Below are 26,473 nucleotides of genomic sequence, written 5' to 3'. Positions count from 1 at the left end.
TGGTTCATTGGTCAAGGCATTGCCCTGAGAAATCAGTCAAACTACTTCGCTTAAATTTTAAACAAAGGCTGACAGTTAACTGTCAAATATCATTAATGGGTACACTCTCCATGGCAACACCTCTTCTAACCAGAATCCGCTTATCAACCAATTGATGCTTGAACTCAGGAAGTACAAATGTTTGCTTTCCCTTCAATGGTATTCTTGAGAAATGTCCTGATGACAGTAAGATAAAAAACTTCATCACAATATACTTAAGTTCTCCTGCGATATCCATTGTTTTTTTCCATGTGTCCCAGCCCTTTTGTTGATGTAAATAGTTGTGGCACATTTTACAGTGTTGTAGTGCATAAACCCAGACTGCTTGTGTCATAAGTTTCTTTAAATGGCATCCATAATGGGCCAAACAAATACTGTAATTGTGTAGCTTTCCTGCCTATATATTACATAGCAGTTGGTCAAGAATTAAAAACAGAAATTGCTCGAAAAGCTGAGTCAGAGATAGACCAGGTGAAAGTGAGGGCGGGGTGGAAATTGGAAACAAAATCCATGAACTTTTCCAATTCTGGATGAAGGAGGGAAGCAGCACCGATGCTATGGTCGATATATCAAAGAAAGAGTTGTGGTTGAGAGCCAGAATAGGACTGGAGTAAGGAATGATCCACATATCCCACAATGAGGCAGGCCTAACTGGGGTCCATATGCTTACCCATGGCCAGCCCTCTGACCTGAAGAAAATGAGAGGAATCAAGAGAAGTTGCTCAAGGTGAAGACGAGCTAAGCTAAGCGGAGGATGGTGGTTGTAGGTGGTGATAGTTCAGGCCTTTGCTCCAGAAAGAAGCAGAGAGCCTTGAGACCATCCTGGTGAGGGATGGACTTGTGAAGGGGACCTCGTGGTCAAGTTGTTTGTCCTTGCGTATTACGCTTTTTCCACCGGAGTGAACATTGGCTGTGTGCAGCACCTCCCAGCAAATATAACTGGATAGCAGTTGGTACAATTAATCCTGGATGTCTTTTTATTCGAGATAACAAGGTGTAGAGCTGGATGAAGACAGCAGGCCAAGCAGCATCAGAGGAGCAGGAAGGCTGACTTATTCTGGTGAAGTCGCTGATAATTGATGACTCTCTTGTTACTTTAGTCCAGTTCTGATAACGCATTACAGACAAAATATTGAAGTAAATTGTTCCCAAAAATATTTTATCATGTGGTGCTATGTGTTTAACTCCCTGGAAATATAAAATATATAATCCATAAGTCTGTCATTTACATTGTTATCTAAAACATTTTGAGTCTTTAGTGACTACAAATTTCTTTTTGGTTTTTTAGATGAAAGAAAAAAGAAAGGCATTAAAGAAGGAAGGAAAGCCTTGTGTTTTGGAAGAGGATGACCCTGAAGTTGTAAGTGAAATAAGTTATGGTGCTGGTAACAATTCTCGAGATGAACCTCATAGAGTGCATGTCTTGCATTTCAACTGGGGAGAATACTTCAAATGTTGATAGTGTTTAAGGAATAAAATTAGGCACTAAAAAAGATTGAATATCTTGGCAGCTCATATTGCAATAGTTGCTCTGTAATGGGCTTCTTGAGAGCCAGCCAAAGTGAGCAGCACACTGTTGCAAGCATTTATTTCTAACAATTTATCATTCAAGCAGGCAGTTAAATGGTAGTCCAAATTTCTTTCTACAGCTGTTTTTGTAGTCCCATTTGTGAAAACATCAAGTATGTATTTTTAGTGAAATGGTTTGTTTTTAGATTTTTTTCTGAAATGAGTTTTAGGACTTTAATATGTTAGACATAAAATCAGCAAACTATGTGCAATTTTGCTAAATGTATAAAGTTTTGAAAGGTTTTTCTCCATCTATATAAAAACAGTATAAAATAAGCGTAAACATTATACACAAGCAGTAGTTCCAGACATGTTTTATTTAAAGTTACATGAAGGAGTTATTATCAAAATATGAAAAGCAAATCTTTATATGCAAAGGCAAATAAATGACCAACTGGCAGCAGAATTTCAACACGCCATGCCTTAAACAGCCATTTTACTAGAGCAGTCAACAGTAGGCTCTTTAAACCTATCCAGTCGGATTGGGAACCCACTGTGAGGAATCATGGGATAATGGGAACTGCGGATGCTGGAGAATCCGAGAGAACAAAGTTTGGAGCTGGATGAACACAGCAGACCAAGCAGCATCTTAGGAGCACAAAAGTTGACATTTCGGGCCTAGACCCTTCATCAGAAAAGCCTTTTCTGATGAAGGGTCCAGGCGTGAAATGTCAGCCTTTGTGCTCCTAAGATGCTGCTCGGCCTGCTGTGTTCATCCAGATCCACACTTTGTTATCTGAGGAATCATGGGTCTCTCTTTATTGTATTAGCTGACTGCTTGGGAATAGAATTTGAGGTTTCAGCAGAAATAGTGAACGTAAAAATCAAGAGATAATAATGAGCTTGTGTAAAATAAGAGCTGAAATGAAACACTTGGTGTTAGGATTCACGTGGTTGGAAGTAATTGAAGCTTTTCGTAAGGTACGTACAGATATGGAAATACTTATATCCTCCTTCCATCAGAATAACATAGATGATGGAGTAATGTGACATTAATGTTTAGTATTACCAAAGAATAAGGTGAAGCAGATTGCTTTCTGTAGGTGAGGGATCTAGAACAAATAACAAGAACTGCGGCTTCTGAGAATCAGAAACAAAATCAGAAATTGCCAGAAAATCTGAGCAGGCCAGAGGAAGGATCCCTGAACCAAAAGTGTTAACTCTGATTTCTCACCACAGATGCTGCCCGACCCGCTGACCTTTTCTAGCAATTTCTGATTTTGTATCTAGAACACTGAGTCAGATACAAATTGTAAAAAAAAGAATTGAAATTTACACACAGTTGTGTAACTGTGGAATTCACTTTATGGCCAGTGTTTTTGAGATGGAAATTGTCAATGTTCAACATTAAATTGTAATCATGGATGAAAGAAAATTGGCTGGAGGTCTATTAGTTTGCATGGTGGGTAAACACCAATACAATTTACTTGGGCCAAATGACCAGTTTTCACTTTGTGATGTGTAATTATTTCTTGGTAATAGTGAAACAGTGGAGTATGAGATATGATTTAACTTGTGATACTTAAGAAGTGTGATTTGCACACTTCTCTTACTTCCCTAATTTTTATTATTATTTGTGGGCAATTTTTCTGTTAAGGTCAAATCTTCATCTGTAAATTTTCTCTATAAGCAACGTAGGAGCAGGAATACACCATTAAGCTCATTGAACCTGCTCTGCTGTTCTAGATAATAGCTGATCGTCTACCTCAATGCTGTTTTCCTGTGCTATCCCCGATGTCATTAGTAATCAGAAAGCTATCAATTGCTGTCTTAAACTTAACGTCTGAGTTTTTCCAGAAAAAGCTTCAATTAGTTTCCATCATGTGAATCCTAACACAAGTGCTCTTATTTCACGCAGGCTCATTATTATCTCTTGAAACCTGGATTAGAGAATTTTGAAGATTCACCATTCTCTGAGTGAGGATGTTCTCCGTCATCTTTATCCTGAATGATTTGCCTTTTCTGAAGTTTTTTTTTTGGTTTTAGACTCTGCAGTCAGGGATTCCTCCTCTCTCTATCTACTGTGTTCTCCCTTTAAGAATTTTATCAGTTTCTTTGAGCTGGCCTAACAATAATCTAAATCCCAACAAATGGAAGTGAAGACTTCTCAGTTTTTTATTGTAGGACAGTACCACATTTCCAGGAATTAGTTTGGTGAATCTGCTGCACGTTACCTATGCAAGTATATCCTTTGTTTAAAGGAAATAACAATCTATACTTAGGTACCAACTCACTAGTTTTCTGCACAATTAAAACAAGATTTATTTCTCTTGTTCTCCATCCTCCTGTGATAAGACTAAAAATTCACTCGCCTTCTGAATCACTTGTGGCGCGGACATACCAGCTCTCGTACTGATGAACAAGATTACCTGGGTCCTATTGTCATCATTCTCACCATTTTAAAAAAAATGCTCCTATATTCCTCCCACCAAAGTGGATGGTCTTATATTCCGTACATTCATTAATATGGATTGCTAAATTAATATTAAATATTTTCTGGCTCCATGTCAAGTTTTTTGCTGATTTTACTTTATTCCAGATCGCGACTGCAGTTAGAATGGTTGGCTTTAGCAATGTCAATATGTCAACACAACAATTTGACAACTCAAGTTATTTTAACTCTTGCTGTGCAATTATTTTCTCATGCTTTCAATTTTATCTTCCTCTCAACAAGCCTGGTAGAAATTAATAATAATAGTATTCAGTTACCTTGTTAATGACATTCAGCACTTAGCAGGTGTGTGTAATGATGGTCAACTTTCTTTCTGGGGCTTGAATTAGAGTTAAGTCTCAGTCAAAATGACTTGAAATAACTTGAAGTCATTCGAGCACGTCATGAGCAAGTGTTTTTTATGCTGATACGCAAAGCACCCAGTGTTACTTAGTACCATACTGTACATGTGAGCAATTATGGATATAAGAAAGGGGCAAAAGTAGTGTTTCTAAGGTGCTTTTTTGTTTGCCTTTTTGCTTTTAGCTCTTTTCCCTGTTTTTCAACAGAGTTTATTGGGGAAGTGGGACAAACAAACTTCTGCCATTTCTGTAAACCAAGAGCCAGGAAGTGCAGAAAATAGCTGTTTGTTAACTTCCCATTACTCTTACTTCAGGAAACAGTGTTCTCGACAGCCCAGCTGTAGTGTTGAATGCCATTTATTGTACAGATTTTGATCAAAGATATCAAAATATGAAACTGGATAGCAGTTAGCTTATTAATCTCTATGATAACTCTACGCGAAGTTTATTAGTCTTCTACTTTGCCAATCATAAAGGCAAATTTTAAATCTATAGCTGATTGTGAAGTATTTGTGTGATGTTAGAGCTTTTTCAACTGAACAGGTTCCAAGTGTTTTGATATTGCTGCTTTTTCATTAACTTGTACATCATCTGCTGCTTGCATCTTTTCCTCAATATCTTGAGCACTTTTTTTCTCTCTGAATTAACTTTTTTAAACTAGGATAGGAGTGCAATTGTTGAAGCTTATGTTCATTCCTGGAAGGTATTATACCTGTGACAAATACTTCTCACTTACAGCATTTACAGATCCCTCCCCACCACCACCTGGATGAAATGTTTTTCCTCCAGTCCCCTCTAAACTTCTTGCTGTTAACTTTAAAATTATGCCACCTTGCTTTCATCTAAAGGGAACAGCTGTTTGCTATTCAACCATGCTGCCAATCTTTGTGACATTCACAAACTTAGATATTATCCCTCCCACATTCTCATCTGCACATTTATGCATATCTCACACAATAAGGGACCCGGCACTGATCCCTGTGGTATGCCACTGCACATTGGGCTCCAGAAGCACAGACAAACTTCAGTCATCACTCTCCATCTTTTACGATTAAGCCAATTTTGGATCTTGCCAAGTTACTCTGGATCCCATGAGCTTTTACCTTCGTTATCAGTTTTCCATGTGGGACCTTGTCAGAGGCCTTGCTGAAATCCATAAAAAGTACATCAACTGCCCTACCCACATCCAAACACTTTGGTCACTTTCTCTCAAAATTCTACCTGATTTGTTGGGCATGATTTCCCTCTGATAAAGCCATGCTGACTATCCCCTAAACAAGCCTTAACTGTAAATGGAGATTCATTTCTCTTTCATTATTTTGTTTATTAGCTTCCCTACCACTGATGTTAGACTGCCTGGTCTGTAGTTCCCTGGTCGATCTCTACCACCCTTCCTGTAAAGTGGAACCATATTAGTTGTTCTCCAGTCCTCTCGCACCTCTCCTGTGACCAGAGGCTACTTAACAATTTGGGTTAGGACCCCTGTGAGTTCATCCTTTGTCTACCACAGCAGTCTGGGATACAACTTGTTTGGACCTGGAGATGTGTCCACTTTTAAATCCAGCAAATCCTCCAATACCACCTTACTTCTTATATCAGTCTACTGAAGAACTTTGCAGTCCATGTTCTTGAATTTTGTAATTACATCCCCCTTCCAAGTAAGGACAGATGTGAAGTACTCTAATACACTACAAGTATCCTCTTGCTTCATGCACAGTTTGCTTCCTTGGATAAGCCCTAATCTTTCCCCAGTTATTCTCTTCCCCTTTACGGACTTAGAGGCTATCGTGGGATTTTGCCTAATCTTGTCTGCCAGTATTTTCTCATGCCCCCTTTTTGTACTTACAATGCGTTAAATTCTCCCTGCATTTCCTACACTCCCATAGGGCCTCTATTTCACTCACTATTCCTGTTTTCCTTTGCCCTGAATGTTCCTGTACATCCATGGTTCTCTAGACTTGTTGCTCCTGTATTTCACCCTAAGTGGAGCATATTCGGCCTGAACTTCTCCAGTAGCTTTCTCAGTGCTTCCAAATATTCTGCTGAAAAGTTACTCTCAAGTAGCAGGTCCCAGTCTATTTTGGCCAGATCCTGTTTTACCCCACTCCAGAAGTTTGTTTTTAGATCTTTCTCTTTTTCCATAACAAACTTAAAACATGTGTTTTTGTATCGCTCGCACTGGAAAACCTGTCCAGCTTCATTCCCCAGAATTAGGTCAAGACCTGCACTGTCCCTTGTTGGGCTATCTGCTTGTTGACATAAAAACTCTCTTGTATACATTTTAAGAAATCTGTCCCTATTAAACCTTTATACCAATTATCCTAACTAATATTAGAGTTCTTGTAATTCCCAAGCAGAAGTGCCCTATTATTACTTTTACACACTTTCGTGAATTGACTACACATCTGCTCCTCAATTGTCTGCTGACTGTTGGGGACCCATAATATACTCCTAACAGTGTGACTGACCTCTTTTTATTCCTAGAAGTATGTTTCTCTCGTCTGTCATTGCAAGCATGATTGAAATACTTTGAGAAACACACCTAAACCCAATACCATCCCTGTTCCTAACCACACAAACCTTTCAGTTTAAAAATTCTCATTGTATTGAACCAGTCAGACGTGGAATTAAGAGGAAAATTCTGAACGGCATTCATTGTTTGTAAAGATGATTGCAAGAGACTCAACCACATGTGTGAATGTTTACAACAGAATCCCATACATGTTTTATCAGAGATAGTAGGAACTGCAGATGCTGGAGAATCTGAGATAACAAAGTGTAGAGCTGGATGAACACAGCAGGGCAAGCAGCATCAGAGGAGCAGGAAGGCTGATGTTTCAGCCTTCCTGCTCCTCTGATACTGCTTGGCCTGCTGTGTTCATTCAGCTCTACACCTTGTTATCTCATGTTTTACCAGTGTCTGTGCCCTTTAATTTTCACAATTTATTATCTTGAGATGAGCCCAAAAGATGCATTTTTCCACCTTTTAGCAAATCTTGCGTAATTGCTGGCCTTAATGTAGTTTTACAGCTCGTAAATATAAGTAACTCAACAAGATAAGTTATTCATTCAGAGAAGTGAGAGCTGAGCGCATTTAATTTTAGCTGTGAGGGATTTTCAAATCTGTGTCATGCTGAAAGCAACTAAGACTTGCCTGTCCTACGACTTTAATTTGGTGCTTTTTAAAGAGTATATTCTATGGCTTCTATGTCTTTTAGTTTTGCTGAAGTATCAAGCCAGTAACTCCAGTGTTGCTGTTCATGATGTTGCATTGAGCTTTCATCAGTTATGTCTTGCACTTTGTAAGTGCCTGTTACCTCTATCTCTACTCTATCTGCACACACTCGCTTCTTACTGCTTGCTCAGATTCAGGATGTATGTTTCAGTAACAAAAAATCCCCACAAAGTTATGAAAACGAATGCTGCCTGAAAGGATGAAAATGACCCTTGCTAAAAGTAAAGTGATTCAAAGAAATTATTTTTTGTGTTGGATGCAGTGGCCCCTGCCACGTAAAGGATTTGTATAAGAAATCCAGTGTGTGCTGTGTTCACCCATTAGTCCCTCTGTCCGGGGTTGTTATTAATTGGTTTCCTCGTTGTATGTATTCCTTTCATTTGTGATCCATGTTTGTGTTTGAGGGTGTTTTGTCAGATGAGTTGTAATTGGTCTTGAGTTTGCTTTTCCTTTTACTTTCTTCTTTAATCTTTAACAGATTAAATCTGCCCCTGCTATGTATTTTGCACATCTACAAAATCGAAATTTCCATATTAGGGTGTGCAGCTCATGATATATCCATAAATGTGTAATAGACATACCGTGTCCTGAGAATTCTGCTTTCTATGCTGCTATTTCATACTTGATTTACTTAAGTGTGATTTGTCATATCCCAACAATTTTAGATATTTGAAAATTAAGACGGTATGTTGTGGATAAGGTGTTCACAAAAACATCAGCTTTTAGGGTTCCTTAGGACTGTGACCATATTTTTGAGATGGGAGGAATGGGGTCTCATTTAACAAAAGTGTTTGGGAGACACACCCTTACATTTTCAGTTAACTCTAATTTAAAGTAATATCTTTGTATCCTGATTGTTTGTGTAAGAAATTAATATTCATGTAGAATAAAGCATTCTCCCTCAATGTACAATACAATGTACTAGTACCAGTTTCAGCTGATGGCAAGTTAGACCAGGCTCTTGCCAGTTTGAATATAGCACAAGGAGCTATATGTTGGTGGATAGTGTCTTATAAGCCATGTGTAACTTTTATCCGATATTGTCCTTGTGATACATTGAAAACTGGGTGGTTTCACATTTTTTGGTCTGTACCGGAACAACACAGCCTGTCTGTTTGGTAAACTGTATTTATAGATCTGTTGACATTTGCAGTATTAGTTGGAAATATTACATCAAACATTTCTGATTGGAGGAGGCAAAATTAAGTGTCAGAAACAATGGTTCATAAATCTTGGTGCATAATTGTTAAAATCATTGCAAAGTATTCTCCAGAAGATGCATCCTAATTTCAGAAAAATAGTATTGACTGCTTTATTAGTTCTTAGTGTACTGCAGTAGAAATAATAAAAATAAGGTGAATGGAAGCTGAAGTCATATAAGGGGCAAGTAGAGTTTTGATGTCCTTGTGGACCCTTCCCTGCTTACCTTCAGAGACTCTTTGATAATGTATAAATAAATCCCTGAATTTTTCATCTTCAAATATTAACATTATAGCGTTCAGTATTTTGATTCATCTTTGCAAGAAATGAAGTATTTTGGATTTTCTTTTCTGAGCATTTCCTCTCTAACTGAAATTCTCAATCATGGGATTCAAGTCAGTTACAGGATCTTGCTATTTAAGTTATTGTAATTGTATTGATTGAGCAGTTATTCATTATGTCCTGAATTGTGTCAGACTCAATTTTTCCCTCAACTTTGCTAGTTTAAGCAATCAGTGCACAAACAAACTATGAAGCTGTTTGCTGAATTAGAAATTAAAAGGAAGGAACGTGAAGCCAAGGACATGCATGAAAGGTATGTAATTATCTTAAAATCTATGTTACTGAATATTCTTCATTTGTTTCCAGCACCCACATTTAAAAATAGCCATTTATAAAGGGTTGGTCATTAGAAACTTACGATTTTGGATGAGGAAACAAAGCTGTGAAATGTATCCTACTCTTAACTGTAAGGAACTTAAATTATCCAGTATTTGAAAACGTTGTGCTAAATCCTTTCAAGTCAACACCGCTGTACTTGGTGATTTATATTGGATCCTGGTCCAACAGTATATTTCTCCAACTAAAAAAGGTCCTTATTTCAAATCCCTTTGTGACCTCACCCCTCCCTGTTACTCTCACTTCCTTGTTCTTGCACATGCTATATTTTCTAACCTCTGTAGAACCTTCTATGATACCCTGATTTTTTTTTTCATTCTAACGTCTTAGTCATCCCCTGTTTTCATCACTCAAACATTGGCTAGACCCTAGCTTCTTGGGCCCTAAAACTCAGAGATTTCCTCATTTTAAAAGGCAAGATTGGCAGGGAGGTAATATTTTCTGAAAGACTTTGATCAGGCTTTCGGACATCTGCCCTTATCCCACGTAACTTTTTTTGTTAACTTTGTTGTGAAGTGCCTTGAAGTGTATTTAGTATATCTTGTGATGTGATATACATTTTCCCTGGGTTGGAGGAGAAACCTTTCCACTTACTGATTTATAACTTTTCCACAGCCCTCTCCTCCTCTTCTATCCCCTACCATCTCACACTTTATTCTCTAGGACTCTGATTCATACTGGGATGAGATTAAATGGGTTCTAGCTTACTCCCAGTACTGCACCTGAATTTCAATCTTTGAGTATGGTTCTATGTGTTGGTGAATGTATTTTGCACCAGACTGATGGCTTTAGGAATGGAGTATGGGGCAAGATCATAACGAAGCCCACTCCAATGGTCACACATGCTTGTTTACCAGCAGTAAGTAATGGTACAGTCAAGAGAAATTGGTTTTATGGGTCTCCCAGCTCTTTATTCCCTGGGTAGAAAAGCAAGGAAACATTGTAGGAAATTGATAGGAGTGTTATCATAAAGCAGGCTGTGCAAGCTTTAACTCCCCTCGTTTTGCTGGGAATTGTAAATACCTGCTATCGCGGCAAATAGAAACACCTTAAAGAGAAATCTCAGCAGCAGAGTGCTCATCTATGAACAAGTTTTCTCATGCTGCCCATACTTCTAAATACAGGAAACGGCAAAGAGAAGAGGAAATTGAGCAGGAAGAGAAAGCAAAACGTGATAAAGAGTGGCAGAAAAATTTTGAGGTTTGTCAAATTCTAACTTGCCAATTTTCTAATTCTTGTCATGCTTTGAATGGCTTGTGCAGCAATGAGTGGAGGTTATGATTCTGCAGTCCTGTTGAAAATGGTTTCTTTCTGAAAAGCCAACTTATTTTAATAACTAACTTGACAGCAAGATGTACAGTGAGTGATGCATAATAGTCAGTTTGATAGCCCATCTTGAAACAGTGATAAAAATAATCTGTTTTAAATTGTAATTTAGTGACTAATATTATAAGAACTCTGGATTCTTATTAAGGAGCACTATAGATTATACACTCCAATTCCATGTGCCATATTTTGATGAGTTTTTCTTGGTGTGGCACAACTATTATGTGCTCAGCAAACCTAAATACAGAAATATGCTTTATTTGATCAGATATTGTAGTAGGATTAACAATGAAGCTAACTGCGCTCACTATTGTCTGTATGGAAATCTCACCGCAATTTGTTTTAAACTATTCTTTCACGGGATGAGGGTGTCGCTGGCTGGACCATGTTTTATTGCTTGTCCCTAATTGCCCAGGGGGCTTAAGTGTGCACCACATCCCCTGTGGGCCTGGATTCACATGTAGGTCAGACTGGGTAAGGATGGCTGTTTACTTCCCTAAAGGACATTAATGAACATTAAACAACGGATCACCATTAGACTGTTAATTCCAGATTTTTATCGGATTCAAATTTCACCATCTGCTGTGGCGGGATTTGAATCCAGTTGTCCAGGACATTAGCTGGTTCTCTGAATTAATAGTCTAGTTACAATGCCATTAGGCCATCACAAACTTATGGAGGCAGTTAAACATGGAAGTTCAAATGTTGCTGTCAAAGGCACCTTGCACTCTCCTGCAAACAGCGTTTTTCTGTCTGTATTGCTGTTCAAATAGATTTACTGTTTTGAGGTAAACTCACCGGAAAGGTAGTGTTTGTTCATTGCAGAATGAGCTCCCTTTTAATGACATGGGCAGTCTTAATTACTTCAAACAACTTCTCTAACAGTGGAAAATGAATCTGAAAAATCGTGGTTTCATTCTATTGGCATTTTGTTGTTAGATTTTCTGATTCAGATTTGCATTAATGAATGAATTACACTCACTCTGGCCCAAGTTTAAAATTCCAAAACTTGTATTTCAAACCGTCCGTGACCTCACTTCTTCATATTTCTGTATCATTCTCTGGCCCGGTGATCCCCACCTTGAATTTTATTTTTGTTACACCAGCTCTGGTATCTTGAATAGCTCTGCTTTCACAGACTGACATTGGCAGCTGTGTCTTCAGCCAACTAGATCAAACAATCTGAAACTACCTTCCGAAATTCTTCTACTTTTCAACCCTTCCTTAAAACCAACCTTATCAGAATTTAATCACTACTATGTTCCCACCCTTTGAATACTTCCTCCTTTGATGCCATACAGAATTTGTTTAGTTCAAGAAATTCTGTAGATGTTAATGTTGGGTGTTTGATATTTTAATATGGCATTTGTTTGAAATACGGAAAAGATCCAAGCATGATTACTCTGTTTGGTCATTGTGAACTTGAGTTACATCTCCAGACGTGTACAGATTGAGATTTCAAGTGCTGGGGATTTTAGTTTGGCACAGTGTGCCAGAACAGTTTGAAGTAATAAATTGGGGTCTTTTACAAGAACTATGTTAACTTCATGAATTATTTTTCTACAGCACTTATTCTCACTTGTTGGCAACATTTGGTTTGTTTTTCTACTTTTTGCTTAAATGCACTCCTCCACAGCATATTGTGATATGAGGATTGCGATGATGTAATACATTGCAGGCTTCAGATCTCACTGTGATCAGATTCTTGTTGTTTTTCCCAGCCAGGGATAGAAGAGCTTTAGAGATGATGAGCCCCAAAATTAATGGGGAGGATGGGTGAGGGGCAGAAGAAGAATCCAGTAAGCTCCTGCTGTACCCAATGGCAAAATCTCATTACTGTCCTGGCCTCCTGTTTTTAGCCGAGCAACCAGCCAACTTGATGGTCTGTTCAGTGGGTAGGAGGAAACACCTCCAGCAGGAGTCCACAGCAATGGATAATTCCCGATTGGTGGGAGACCTGCAATTGACACTGAGACCGGGAAGGTTTGAGCACTTCAGCTCCTTTCTTCCAGGGATTCCTTCCTGTCACAAACACTTTAAACATTGGGTATTCACTGCTGTACAATTTACTGGCTAGGCATTGTTCCACACATTCTTTTTGTCTGTTGGCACTCTGTCACTGTGTCTGCAGCAAATCAACATTAAGACCAATAAGGTGCTAAAAACAGTGTTCTAATGTGAGTAAAAAAACAGAAGCTTTGCAAACTATCTCTATGGTGATTACAGATAAAGCTAAAACAGCTGATTGAAGTTTCATGATTGACGCAATGTGTGCTAGAAGCTCACATCTTGGTCCCAGAAAATAATTGGGCAACAGTCTTGTTTCTACATCAGGAAAACATGGGTTGAATTTTATCCTTGCTAAGTACTCCCAGTGCTGTGTATTGCAGAGATTGTATACAGTGTCCAGACCTACCACAACATCTCAACTACAGAGAGCAGACCTTAATAACTGATTTTTTTCCTTGGCTTGTCATTTTTCTCCATTGTCAGTCGTCTACATGGCAATTTTGAATTGTAACTGCTTTAATTCTACATTGGCAACCCATTTTAGTACACTGAGACAAAGATAGTTCATTTACTAGAAAATAACATGTTCGGAAGACTTGTCGTACACTTTTGATTTTTAAGTATTAACTGCTGTATGTAATGGTTACCACAGGAAAGCCGTGATGGCCGTGTTGATAGCTGGAGAAACTTCCAAGCCAATAAAAAAGGGAAGAAAGAGAAGAAACAGAGGAGTTTTCTCAAACCACCAAAGGTTAAGATGGAGCAGCGATAAGAGCCATCTGAAAATAGTTTAGGAAAATATAATAGGAAATGATAAACACAAACTATAGCAATGTTTACTCCAGACCATGTTCTTCTCTTAGGAGTAGTGTTTGCAGTTTATTGGCAGAAATGTTTTTTTTCCCCCCTGTCCATTCTACTGATGGTAAGTGTTGCGGTAGTTAGTACTGTTTTTTATTTTCACCCCGATGATCTATGTAGCAGGGCTTCACTGCTTCCTGATTCTCAACCAATATGATGTAAATGTACAGTATAAAAGAGGTTGATAATGACCTTGTATCCTTTTGAAAACCTTTAATTTTTAAGCCCTGTAATTTAACGTTTTGTAACCTTTTTGTACTGTGAACAATTTGTCTATCTTTAGTCATCAAAAGTAATCATTAAAAATGTTTGGAAATAACAAAGTATGTGTTTTCTATTTTCAAAATTGATAGATGCCATATATTGTATAATTAGATTGCATCATACTTTGAAGTATTTATCAAATTTTGACTTTTGTTACAGGTATTAAGGTTGCATAACAATTGCTTTAAATTTCAAACTCCTAGGGAAGGAATATCCATTAACTTAAAGAATGAGGTACTAATGCACAGAGTTATAATTTTACTAGAGGTACTGGTTGATGTTGGGACAACAATTGTACAGATGAAAGCATTTAATTTCACAAAATGCTAACTATCCATATCTGAGTGAATATTGGTTCTGGGTGTGCTCGGGTCAATGCAGATAATTCAGTGTAAAACGAGGTTAGATTCTTTCTGGATTGTCATACAGTCACTTCCAATTCTCTCCAATGAACAAGGTGGAGACTGCTGCAAATGCTTAACAGGTATGGCTGCATTTGTGGAAACAGCAACCGAGTAATTGTCTCAAGCTAATCACTTTTTATCAGAACTCCTCGTTTGTCTCCTGTTTGCTTGCCCACTAACTGTTTTGGTACCCTACTTGACATTTTAATTTTCAAAAAATTGTAAAAAATCTTGAATAAAAACTGATAAGTTCAGGCCATGTCGATTTGTGCTTTGTTATTTTGTAATGTCTAGAAACTGGGAGGGTTCGTTGTTGGTTTGGTGCTTTCTTTTATGAAGTCCCTTGGATGTTACAATGCTGTCTAGTTACATATTACTGTTCTCTTATCATGAGCAATCTAAGTCTTCCTTTACCATGCTGTTATGTATATGTTCACTTCAGATCAAGGACTTTATCTCAAATTTAATCTTTAGTGGAAAATAAATTTTTTGCATCAACTATATTTCTTTATTAGAAATTTGCACACGTCAAATGAGTAGTTGACAACAATATTTGAATGTGAAAGATAAAACTGGGTCCAAAATGGTAATATTTTTCTCCAGTTTTTATTCTCATTTAATTTGTTTATGACTTGAGGTCTGTGGATAGATGATGCTGCCAACATCATAAAAGAACTTTACAAGCAATCCATTTTGTTAACATGATTCCATTCTATTCAATCAGTCTTATTTGAATCCTTTTGAGATGGAGAGCCTGTCCAAGTCAGAGCATGATCCTGTTGCCTTCAATTTTGAATAAATAATTTGCATTTATATAGCATGTTTAACACAGTAAAACAACATCCCTTGGACTTAACAGAATCAAGATACAACACTGTCAAGTTAGGAGATAATAGACAGGTTTAAAGACGATTTTAAAGGTGGAGATTTTTAGTGAAGGAATTCCAGGCTGAGGTCTGTGGGGATTACAATTTCTAAATCTCAATTTGACAATACATTTTTGACAAATCCTATAAAATTGTCACTTCTTGTTTCTGCTTAATTGGAATTGACAGCAGTCATGGAGTACTAAATTGTCAACACATTGTAAGTAGATTAAATCAGTCACAACCAAAAGACCTGAGGGGTTTTTTTAATAATTGGCTAATTGTTAAGAAAACCCCTTCCTAAGAAGGTGGGCAAAACAAATAAGAAAACAGGGATTCAAAATGGAGATTTTTAAGTGGTGGGTTTAAGAGCTATTTGATTTAAATGGAATTCTAGTTACAATTTTTACATTAAAAACAAAAACAAGTACCAAATTGAATGTTAAATTCTGCAGCATGCACATAAAGTTTGCATCCAAAATATTTTCCATTCTGTACAAGCTAAAATGCAACAATTTAAAAAGAAGTTTCAGCTTTGGATTGTCTTGAGCAAATTTTATGCTCACGTAAGCAAATTCACTTTCTTGTGAAGTATGGAAAGAAGTTGTATGAACCATATCTTGCATAAAGCTATTTCTGAAAATTAATGTGATTTGAATGCTGTTGGTATGACATTGTGAACTTTGGGACAGTGAGGCATCATTTCAGGGGAGAAACTAACATGCCATCTCTTAATGTCTACTCAATGGATGAAAACTTTGAATGAGCATCTGAGACGCACTGCCTAAGTGGTCAATTGGTAACTTATGATTTTGGTGAGCATAGTGTATCTTCCCTGATATTTAAAATTATGGAAATGTTCAGATTTGTGCCAAGAGCAGGCCTGATTGATTTGGCACAGATTGTCCACGTGGAATTATTTGCACAATTTTTAGCTCAAACTTATTTCTATATTTCAAACACACAATCTGCCTTAGCCAGTAGTTTGGCCAGTGTAAGAATTCTTTTGCTGTAAAATTGTCATACAAAATATTTTGAGTTGTAGCATGCAGTTTTTATTTTCTAAATTGGCTTATCAAATATACTGATGTTGTGAGCAGTCCGATCCAAAGATAGACTGGTGTCAAACTAACATACGTGGCAAAGATGTGGAAGAGGCCTATGTGTTATCTCAGAAATCTTGGTTAGATTTGACTGACAGTAAACCCTGTTCAACTTGTCCACTTAGCTGTCTGTGATTTTGAAGTCTGGCCTGTCTCATCCATTTGAGAAAACTTGATGGGGGTGGGGGTGCTTGGGGTCCGCTCAGTCCAGGAGTAGTCGCAGGGTGCAATGTTACTCTTTTTCTAATGACACTTGATGTCATATTTCAGGAATTACAGATTCCAAAGCCACTTTGACAGAGGAAAGGTAGGTGTGTTAGATTACTGAAGGTGATAGGATGGTTGGTTTGTTGGTAAGGAGTAAGTTGCTGTTTAGGTGAAGGGGATGTGTAGGATGCCAGGTAAGGAGGAGTGCAGAAAATTGGTTGGGAGGTGTTACTGGGTATGGTGGTGGGGCAAGGGTCGGTCCGTTTGGTGTGTCGTTTCTGGTCTGGTCATGTTCTGGTAGAATGATGGATTCAGCAGAGTTAATGTGATGGGCTGGGTTATTCTTGGGTCCAGCCAGGTCAGGATGTGGACAGGTAGGTGCACTCTAGGGGTGGAGACTTAGTTGGGCAGATCACTGACAATTCAAGAGTTCAGTTTAATAGTTATCAAGAAGTAAGTAGATTTTTAATCATCCAATCTTTCTTGGGTAACTGTTAAGCATCGGTGAGTTGGAACCCTCCAGAATTTCCAATTATAAAGCACTTTTTGAGAGGATCCCAGGTTCAGGGAATACCCGCAACGCCACCAGTGTCTGTGATTCTGTTTTGTTCCAATGTGCAACTCCAGTCCATACAGCTACAATAACTACCTGGAACATCTAGGCCTATGGGATTGATATGCTTTTCATCCTGCCACAAAGAAAGCAAGGTTGGATTTATTTCCAGGAAAAAGGAGATGAATAGGTTAGGTTTAGACTACATGGAAACTATAATTTGATACAAATCCAAAATGCTGAAAATCTGAAATAAAACAGGCAGCGCTGCAGGAACTCAGTATGTCTGGCAATATCTGTAGAGTGAAAGAGGTCTAATTTGAAGTTATTCAGTACTTCCGTATTCAGTGCTTTGTTTTGCAGGTTATTTCAGCTAGGATTGCAGAGTGCTGCACATTTATTGCACAGTATTTCTGTTTTTACCCTGGTTTATCTGGGCAAGAATTATCCTTTGAATCCAACCTCTGGCTTTAATATTGATTATTTTGTGGGAAACCAAACATCAGTTAAGGTCTTACCAAAAGTCAGTAAGTCACTTCTCCAAATTCTACTAGCATCAGTCAGTGATGTGTTCCTGAAAATGACAGCTTTTAAGTGAGGACACCGTAGACTGATGCCGATCGAGGGGGTCCCTGATGGGCAGAAGGGCCTGAGGCTTATTGTTTCTTTCTTCACTTTTTCATTCTTTTTATTTACTTAATCAGCATTCCTTTTTTGTCTTTGTCTTTTATTATTGCTCAATAAATATTCACATTTAAGCAGATTGCTGCTGTTGAGCCTTGTCTTGACTATATTTAACTAAATCTGAACAGAATCACTCGGATGCGTGCTGTAATCCAAGGCAGGGACGTGTTTTTAATGTGAGATGAGAAAGATTTAAAAAGGACGGGGGTCATCTTTTTACACAGGGAGTGGTTCATGTGTGGAAAGAACTCCCAGAGTAAGTGATGGATACAGGTACAGTTACAGTGTTCAAAAGATATTTGGATAAGTACAAGAATAGGACATGAGCCAAATTCAGGCAGGGGTTAAAATCCACAAACCTGCCTGCCCTGGTCGACCCATCGTCTCAGCCTGCTCCTGCCCCACCGAACTCATCTCCACCTATCTGGACTCCATTTTCTCCCTTTTGGTCCAGGAACTCCCCACCTATGTCCGTGACACCACCCATGGCCTCCACCTCCTCCAGGACTTCCAATTCCCTGGTCCCCAACACCTCATATTCACCATGGACGTCCAGTCCCTATACACCTGCATTCCGCATGCAGATGGCCTCAAGGCCCTCCGCTTCTTCCTGTCCCGCAGGCCCGACCGGTCCCCCTCCACCGACACTCTCATCCGCCTAGCTGAACTCGTCCTCACCCTCAACAACTTCTCTTTTGACTCCTTCCACTTCCTACAGACTAAGGGGGTGGCTATGGGCACCCGCATGGGCCCCAGCTATGCCTGCCTGTTTGTAGGTTACGTGGAACAGTCCCTCTTCCGCACCTACGCAGACCCCAAACCCCACCTCTTCCTCCGTTACATTGATGACTGTATCGGCGCCGCCTCTTGCTCCCCAGAGGAGCTCGAACAGTTCATCCACTTCACCAAGACCTTCCACCCCAACCTTCAGTTCACCTGGGCCATCTCCAGCACATCCCTCACCTTCCTGGACCTCTCAGTCTCCATCTCAGGCAACCAGCTTGTAACTGATGTCCATTTCAAGCCCACCGACTCCCACAGCTACCTAGAATACACCTCCTCCAACCCACCCTCCTGTAAAAATTCCATCCCCTATTCCCAATTCCTCCGCCTCCGCCGCATCTGCTCCCACGATAAGACATTCCACTCCCGCACATCCCAGATGTCCAAGTTCTTTAAGGACCGCAACTTTCCCCCCACAGTGATCGAGAACGCCCTTGACCGCGTCTCCCGTATTTCCCGCAACACATCCCTCACACCCCGCCCTCGCCACAATCGCCCTAAGAGGATCCCCCTCGTTCTCACACACCACCCTACCAACCTCCGGATACAACGCATCATCCTCCGACACTTTTGCCATTTACAATCCGACCCCACCACCCAAGAAATTTTTCCATCCCCACCCCTGTCTGCTTTCTGGAGAGACACTCTCTCCGTGACTCCCTTGTTCGCTCCACACTGCCCTCCAACCCCACCACACCCGGCACCTTCCCCTGCAACCGCAGGAAATGCTACACTTGCCCCCACACCTCCCCCCTCACCCCTATCCCAGGCCCCAAGATGACATTCCACATTAAGCAGAGGTTCACCTGCACATCTGCCAATGTGGTATATTGTATCCACTGTACCCAGTGTGACTTCCTCTACATTGGGGAAACCAAGCGGAGGCTTGGAGACCGCTTTGCAGAACACCTCCGCTCAGTTCGCAACAAACAACTGCACCTCCCAGTCGCAAACCATTTCCACTCCCTCTCCCATTCTCTAGATGACATGTCCATCGTGGGCCTCCTGCACTGCCACACTGATGTCACCCGAAGGTTGCAGGAACAGCAACTCATATTCCGCCTGGGAACCCTGGTATCAATGTGGACTTCACCAGTTTCAAAATCTCCCCTTCCCCCACCGCATCCCTAAACCAGCCCAGTTCGTCCTCTCCCCCCACTGCACCACACAACCAGCCCAGCTCTCTTCTCCTCCCCACCCCCCCCCCCCCCCCCCCCCACTACCCACTGCATCCCAAAACCAGTCCAACCTGTCTCTGCCTCCCTAACCGGGTCTTCCTCTCACCCATCCCTTCCTCCCACCCCAAGCCGCACCCCCATCTACCTACTAACCTCATCCCACCTCCTTGACCTGTCCGTCTTCCCTGGACTGACCTATCCCCTTCCCTACCTCCCCACCTATACTCTCTCCACCTATCTTCTTTACTCTCCATCTTCGGTGCGCCTCCCCCTCTCTCCCTATTTATTCCAGTTCCCTCTCCCCATCCCCCTCTCTGATGAAGGGTCTAGGCCTGAAACGTCAGCTTTTGTGCTCCTGAGATGCTGCTTGGCCTGCTGTGTTTATCCAGCCTCACATTTTATTATAAGGGAAAGAAGGAATGTTTTTGGCCCTAGGACATCAAAAAGCTCATGGATTGGAGTTGAAGTTTATTATAGGGAAATGTGAACAGCTAATTGCATGCAATGAAATCAAATAGAAGTGAGAAAATCTCATCGAATCCCTACAGTGCGGAAACCAGCCCTTTAGCCCAACAAGTCCACACTGATCCTCAGAGCATCCCACCCAGAACCATCCACCTAACCTACATGTCCCTGAGTACTGTGGACAATTTAGCATGGCCAATCCACCCAATCTACACATCTTTCGACTGTTGGAGGAAATCCATGCCGACACAGGGAGAATGTGCCAACTCCAAACAGATAGTCGCCCAAGCATATAATCGAACCCAGATCCCTAGCGCTGTAAGGCAGCAGTGCTAACCACCGAGCCACTGTATTCTCTCTGATGTTTATTGAAGTGCAAACATTTGCTAAGGCAATGGTGATATAAAGGGCAGCAAGACATCAAAAGACCAGAGTCAGTGGACTAATGCACGTAACCAAGGATGGGCCTGGGTGGGATGCTCCAAGACTTGTTAGGCCGAAGGGCCTGTTTCCACACTGTAGAGGATTCTATGATTCTGTGACACAGAGCAGTAAAACTGACAATGAGTATAATATAGATACCAAGTGTGGAGCTGGATGAACACAGCAGGCCAAGCAGCATCTCAGGAGCACAAAAGCTGACGTTTCGGGCCTAGACCCTTCATCAAAGAGGCCTGAAATGTCAGCTTTTGTGCTCCCGAGATGCTGCTTGGCCTGCTGTGTTCATCCAGCTTCACACTTTGTTATCTTGGATTTTCCAGCATCTGCAGTTCTCATTATCTCTGATCTCCAATGAGTATGATATAATTAGCTTTGTCCAGCCTCAATCTAAGTTCCTCATCTTTGGTCACCATTTTTCAATATCCACCATGCTCCCAACAGATCAGGTGCTCATGTGTAACTCACATAATAGATTGTGGCTCAAAACAGGTCAAATAATGAGAGAACTAAATTTAAAAAATAATGAAAGCCTTAATGAATTCAGCATCCAAACTTTGATTTTCCATTCTAGTCATCTTCAGGATGCAAATATGTGATGAATAATCTCAGTCAAAATATCCTTGAAGACATTAACTGCCTTATGAACCAATGAAAAATGTTCACTTCAGATTGGACTGGACATAAAATTAAATTAAAATGCGTGATTCCTCACTGGCAGAGTCAGATATTCCTCAAGTATTATTATTGAATGTAGCCTGGTTATATTGCTAATAATATTATGAAATAATAACACTAACAGCTTCTCTGAGTTCCTTACATTCAGAGTTAACTGAATGACTTGCAAAGGTGATTGAGCATTTATTTCATAGTTCAGGTGATAAGTTATCTACAAGCCACATTACAAGTAAATCATACACTCAGAATGTTCAATGCATGCAGCATCTTAATAAGCTCTGAAGTTTAAATTGAACTCCTGGCAACTGTTAAAATATTTAAAAAGATGCACGATGAAGCAAACAACAGTTTCTCCTGGAGGACCAATAAATTGGTGGAAGACATCCATTGGTCAGCCTGAAACTTGTCAGTGTTCTAGTACAAATAAATTCTCAAGGGCTGGTTTATTCCACAAGATTACGTGTTGAGACACGCATCTATGTATGGAGCCAAGACTCAGTTGGAAGAGGTCAGAGCCTAAGTGCAAAATGTTTAGTTAATGAAAGGGCTGGAAACTATAATACCACTCAGGCTGTGTGCTCCAGAGAAGGTTTGATGTGAAGTGCATTTTGTAAACATAATCTGCAATTGTTCGTGTATTAGAGTACCTCAGAGTGCCATATTCTGAAATAAAATCAAAGTCTATTATACTTTATGTAATGTCAAAGTTGGACTGTTATGTAGTATACTTTAATAAACCTGATGAATAAAGTGTAATTTTTGAAAAAAGAATCGAATGAGAATGAAAGCAAACTAGGCAGATGAGTTACAAGACAAGAGTTTTAGTGTAAAGAGCTGATCACATAGGACTCAAACAATGAGGATTTCTTCTCTTGAAGACTTGTGAATCTTTGGAATTTGCTACAGCAGAAAGGATTTATCATCACTGAAAATATTTAAAGATGTGGATGTCCTGGTGTCGGATTGGTGATGGACAAAGCCAGAAGTCATAAGGCACCGCGTTATATTTGAGCAGCAGATGCTGGACTCCAAGGCAGACAAACAGGAGGCTAGAGGAACACAGCAGGCCAGGCAGCATCTAGAGAAAAGGAGCAGTCAACATTTCGGGTATTGCCCTTCTTTGGGACTGAATGTGGGGGTAGGAGCAACTGCAGATAAAGGGGGACAGGGAGGGGGATAGTGCAATGGTTGTGATAGGTGGTCACCAGTAGTAGGATGACCTGGTTGGTCGATGGGAGGGATGAATTGGGCTGGTGGCTGGAAGGGAGGGTGAGAAGGTGGAATGGAAGGGTGGAGGTGGGGCTGGAAGGGGAGGTGGGGGATGGGTGGCAGGGTTATTTGAAATTAAAGAACTCAATGTTGAATCCCCCAGGCTGTAGGGTGCCCAGGCGGAAGATTAGGTGTAGTTCTGAGTTGCTGTGACACTGGAGGGGGCTGAGGACAGACATTTTGGAGGGGGAGTGGGGTGGGGTTTGGGGGAGTTGGGGGATGCGAGTTGAAATGAGCGGAGACTGGGAAGATGAGCTGGTCGTTATGGGCCAGGTGGAGATGCTCAGTGCAACAGTCACGTTTTGTCTCACCAATGTAGAAAAGAGCGCAGCGGATGCAGTAGACTGGGTTGGAGGAGGAGCAGGTAAAGCTCTGTCCTACCTAGAAGGAGTGTTTAGGGCCCTGGATGGAGGTGAGGGAGGTGGTGTGTGGGCAGGTGTTGCATCTTTTACCGTTACAGGGAAAGGTTCTGGGTGGCTTCGAGTGGTTGGTGGTGAGGCTGGAAGAGAGGATAAGGGGGACCCTATCCTGATTATTTTGCCGGGGGGGGGTGTTGGTGGCTAAGAGCTATGGAGCATGGAATGGAGGAGGCATGGTGAAGGGCTGCCTGGATGACAGAGGGTGGAAAAAAGCATTGTTCAAAAAAGGAGGACATCCAGGATGCTTGGGAGTGGAATGTCTCCTTGTCAGAGCAGTTGCGACAGAGATGGAGGAATTGGGAAAATGGGATAGAGTTTTTGCAGGATACAGGGTGGGAGGGGATGTAGTCCAGGTAGCTATGGGGGTCTGTGGGTTTATAGTAAATGTTGACCTGTAAACTGTCATCACAAATGGAAATTCAGAAGTCAAGAAAGGGGAGGGAGGTGTCTGAGATAGACCAAGTGAATTGAGGACGTCTGCCTGCCTCATACCTGCCCTGGAACTCTTCATTGCTACCAATTAGGTCATAAATACCACCAGTGTCCAACTATCACACCCCATCTTTATCTGCTCTCCCCCTACCCCCCGTCTAGTCCTGAAGAAGGGCAATACCTGAAACATTGGTTTCTCCTTTCCTCCAGATGTTGCGTGGCTTGCTGTGTTCTTCCAGCCTCCTGTTGTCTACCTATTGTCCAACAATCTTATCTGAGATCACAAGCTTTCACCTGATGAAGGGGCAGTGCTGCTAAAACTTGTGATTTCAAATGAACCTGTTGGACTATAGCATGGTGTTGTGTGACTTCTGAATATGTTTAAGGCTAAGATCAACAAATGTTTGGACTCAGGGAAACAAAGGAAATGGGCAGGCTAATGGGAAAATGGAATGGAAGCAAAAGATGAGGCTTGATTGTAATGAATGTCAGAATATGCTCAATGGTTCAGCGGCTACTCCTGCTCCCATGACTTACGTTCTCGTATAACCTGATTGTCCAGGAGAAAGTTGGGTAAAATAACCTTACTTTACCTTATTAATTTGGTCTTAATTTTTTAAAAATAAAAGTGTAGTCAGTACAAGACTAGCAGGCTAGGCCATCGATGCACTTCAAAACCACCAGTGTTGACTACTATCAGTTAACCTGTGCTGAAAGATTTCTAAAGATTCAGATCTTTTTATCTGGGTTTTATTGTGTCAGGGTGTTTTTAACTAATGTAGAATGCATTTATGTTTTTTAAATTCTCCATTGTCAAAGCTCCAGCTTCCCATCATGCTAGTTAATGCCCAGTGCAATTTGGTGCTTATTTCATTACCTCATCCAAATGGCTATTGCTGGTATTTGAGCACACTGTGCAGACTACATCTTTTTATTTTGAATTATGGACAAAATGGGGAAAGGATACTTTAAACCAAGGAAACTGTGAAAGGAGTTGCTATAATTTTAAAACTGGAACTCATTGACCTCATTGGTTCCCATTCAAGTGATGCTTCGATTTAGAACAGTACAGAGTACAGACCCTTTGGCCCACAGTGTTGTGCCAACCTATTACCTTACTCTAAAATCAAAACATCCTGGATACCCTACATTTTACTATCATCCATGTGCCTATCCAAGAGTCACTTACATGTCCCTAATGTATCTGACTCCACTACCACCATCAGCAGTGCATTCCATGCACCCACCACTCTCTGTGTAAAGAACCTACCTCTGACATCTCCCTTATACCTTCTTCCAATCACCTTAAAATTGAGCCACCTATTAATAGTCATTTCCGCCCTGGGAAAAAGTCTCTGGCTATGCACTCTATCTATGCCTTTCATCAGCTTGTACATCTCTATTAAGTCACCTCTCATCCTTCTTTGCTCTAATGAGAAAAGCCCTAGCTCCCTCAATGTTTTCTCATAAGACCTGGCCTCCAGTCCAGGCAGCATCTTGGGAAATCTCCTCTGCACGCTCTCTAAATCTTACATATCCTTCCTATAATGAGGTGACCAGAACTGAACACAATATTCAAAGTGTGGTCTAACCAGGGTTTTATAGAGCTGCTGCAAAACCTCGCAGCTCTTAAACCCAATTCCCCTGCCAGTGAAAGCCAACACGCCATACGCTTTCTTTACAACCCTATCAACTTGAGTAGCAACTTTGAGGGGCCTATAGACATGGACCCTAAGATTCCTCCGTCCCTCCACACTGCCAAGAATCCTACCATTAACCCTGTATTCTGCGTTCAAACTCGACCTCCCAAAGTGAATCACTTCACACTTTTGAATAGCTTGTCCTTGTTTTAAAATTTCTTTACATGCCTCACGCCCCAGACTCTCTGAAACACCTGAGTTCCTCTAATTCTATCCTCCTGGCCATCTCAGATATTGACTTCCCTACCTTGCTGGCCAGCTTTTAGTTTCCTGGGTTCCACGCTCTGGAATCCCCTCTCCACTCTTCTCTGCCCGTCTTTCTCTTCCGTCTTTTGAGACACTCCTTAAAATCCCTCTCTTTGACCAAACGGTTGCTAAATACAATGCAATATTGCCCACACAGAGACCAGGTAAATCGGCATGAGCCAAGAAATTAATCTGACACCAACTAGACCTGATGACATTAACTAATCCGAAAAAGCAACTTAAGAAATGATCTCTCTAATGATCTTGAAATCTACTAGTCCTGTTCAAATATAAAACTTCAAGAAGGTAAAAGGTAGATGAGATCTGTCCCTAAATTTTTTTGAGGTAGACAATCAGGAGGCTGGAATAGCACAGCAAGCCAGGTAGCATCTGGAGGAAAGGAGAAGTCAACATTTCAGATAATACCGTTCTGCAGGAAGCGTAAATTTTGCCACACTGATGGAAATCATTTGATCATGTTTATCAAATCTTCAACCAGCTAAGGCCTAACTTTGAGGTTTTGGTTATACAAAATCTATTAATACACTGTACGTAATGGTATGCACTCTGAGCTGTACAGGGCCTAACTTCTTATTGAAACACAAACACATGACTACTGAGGTGATAACAACATCAGAACTTACTTCAGAGGCTTATCATTCTCAAAAGGTAGTGAAACAAAATTATTTTCTTTCCTTACAGAATGAAGTGGTAGATCTTGTCCGAAGCAATGTAAAGGTAAAGCCACTAAAAGGCTGTTCCGCTCATTATAGAGAGACTCAGTTGGTGCTGGTTTAATCTAAGCTTCAGGTGAGGAAAGAGGTTGAGAAGGCAGAACCTTCAAGCTAACCTCAGGCTGTGCATGAACTGAACCCATACTTTTGGCATCACTCTATGTCACAAACCTGCCGTTCAGCCAACAGAGCTAAAATTGAAAGAAGTCCAATGCAGATCATATTTGGAGAGGTGGGACTGGGGGGGGGGTGCGATAGGTTATCTTTTTCGATGAAAAATTTAATCAATCTGACTTGAAGGTAGGAGACAAGAGGTGGTGGTGGAGAGCTGCTTTTTGG

At 40.6% G+C, this 26,473-nt stretch overlaps 1 protein-coding gene across 1 annotated transcript in view; it reads left to right on the top strand.

Annotated features, from left to right (window-relative positions):
- dnajc8 (DnaJ (Hsp40) homolog, subfamily C, member 8) overlaps nucleotides 1–14,633 on the top strand; it is a 34,547-nt gene extending 19,914 nt beyond the window's left edge. The window contains exons 6-9 of the mRNA XM_048558013.1: nucleotides 1,328–1,399; nucleotides 9,340–9,431; nucleotides 10,639–10,714; nucleotides 13,503–14,633. Of these exons, the coding sequence (XP_048413970.1) occupies nucleotides 1,328–1,399; nucleotides 9,340–9,431; nucleotides 10,639–10,714; nucleotides 13,503–13,622 (360 nt within the window). The 3' untranslated portion in view covers nucleotides 13,623–14,633. The remainder of the gene's footprint in view (nucleotides 1–1,327; nucleotides 1,400–9,339; nucleotides 9,432–10,638; nucleotides 10,715–13,502) is intronic.
- The last annotated feature ends 11,840 nt before the right edge of the window (nucleotides 14,634–26,473 follow it).

The sequence above is a fragment of the Stegostoma tigrinum genome, chromosome 24, assembly GCF_030684315.1.
Source record: "Stegostoma tigrinum isolate sSteTig4 chromosome 24, sSteTig4.hap1, whole genome shotgun sequence".
In the NCBI taxonomy this organism is placed as follows: Eukaryota; Metazoa; Chordata; class Chondrichthyes; order Orectolobiformes; family Stegostomatidae; genus Stegostoma; species Stegostoma tigrinum.
Note: the sequence above shows the minus strand (reverse complement) of the source record. Positions and strands in the feature narration are given on the sequence as shown.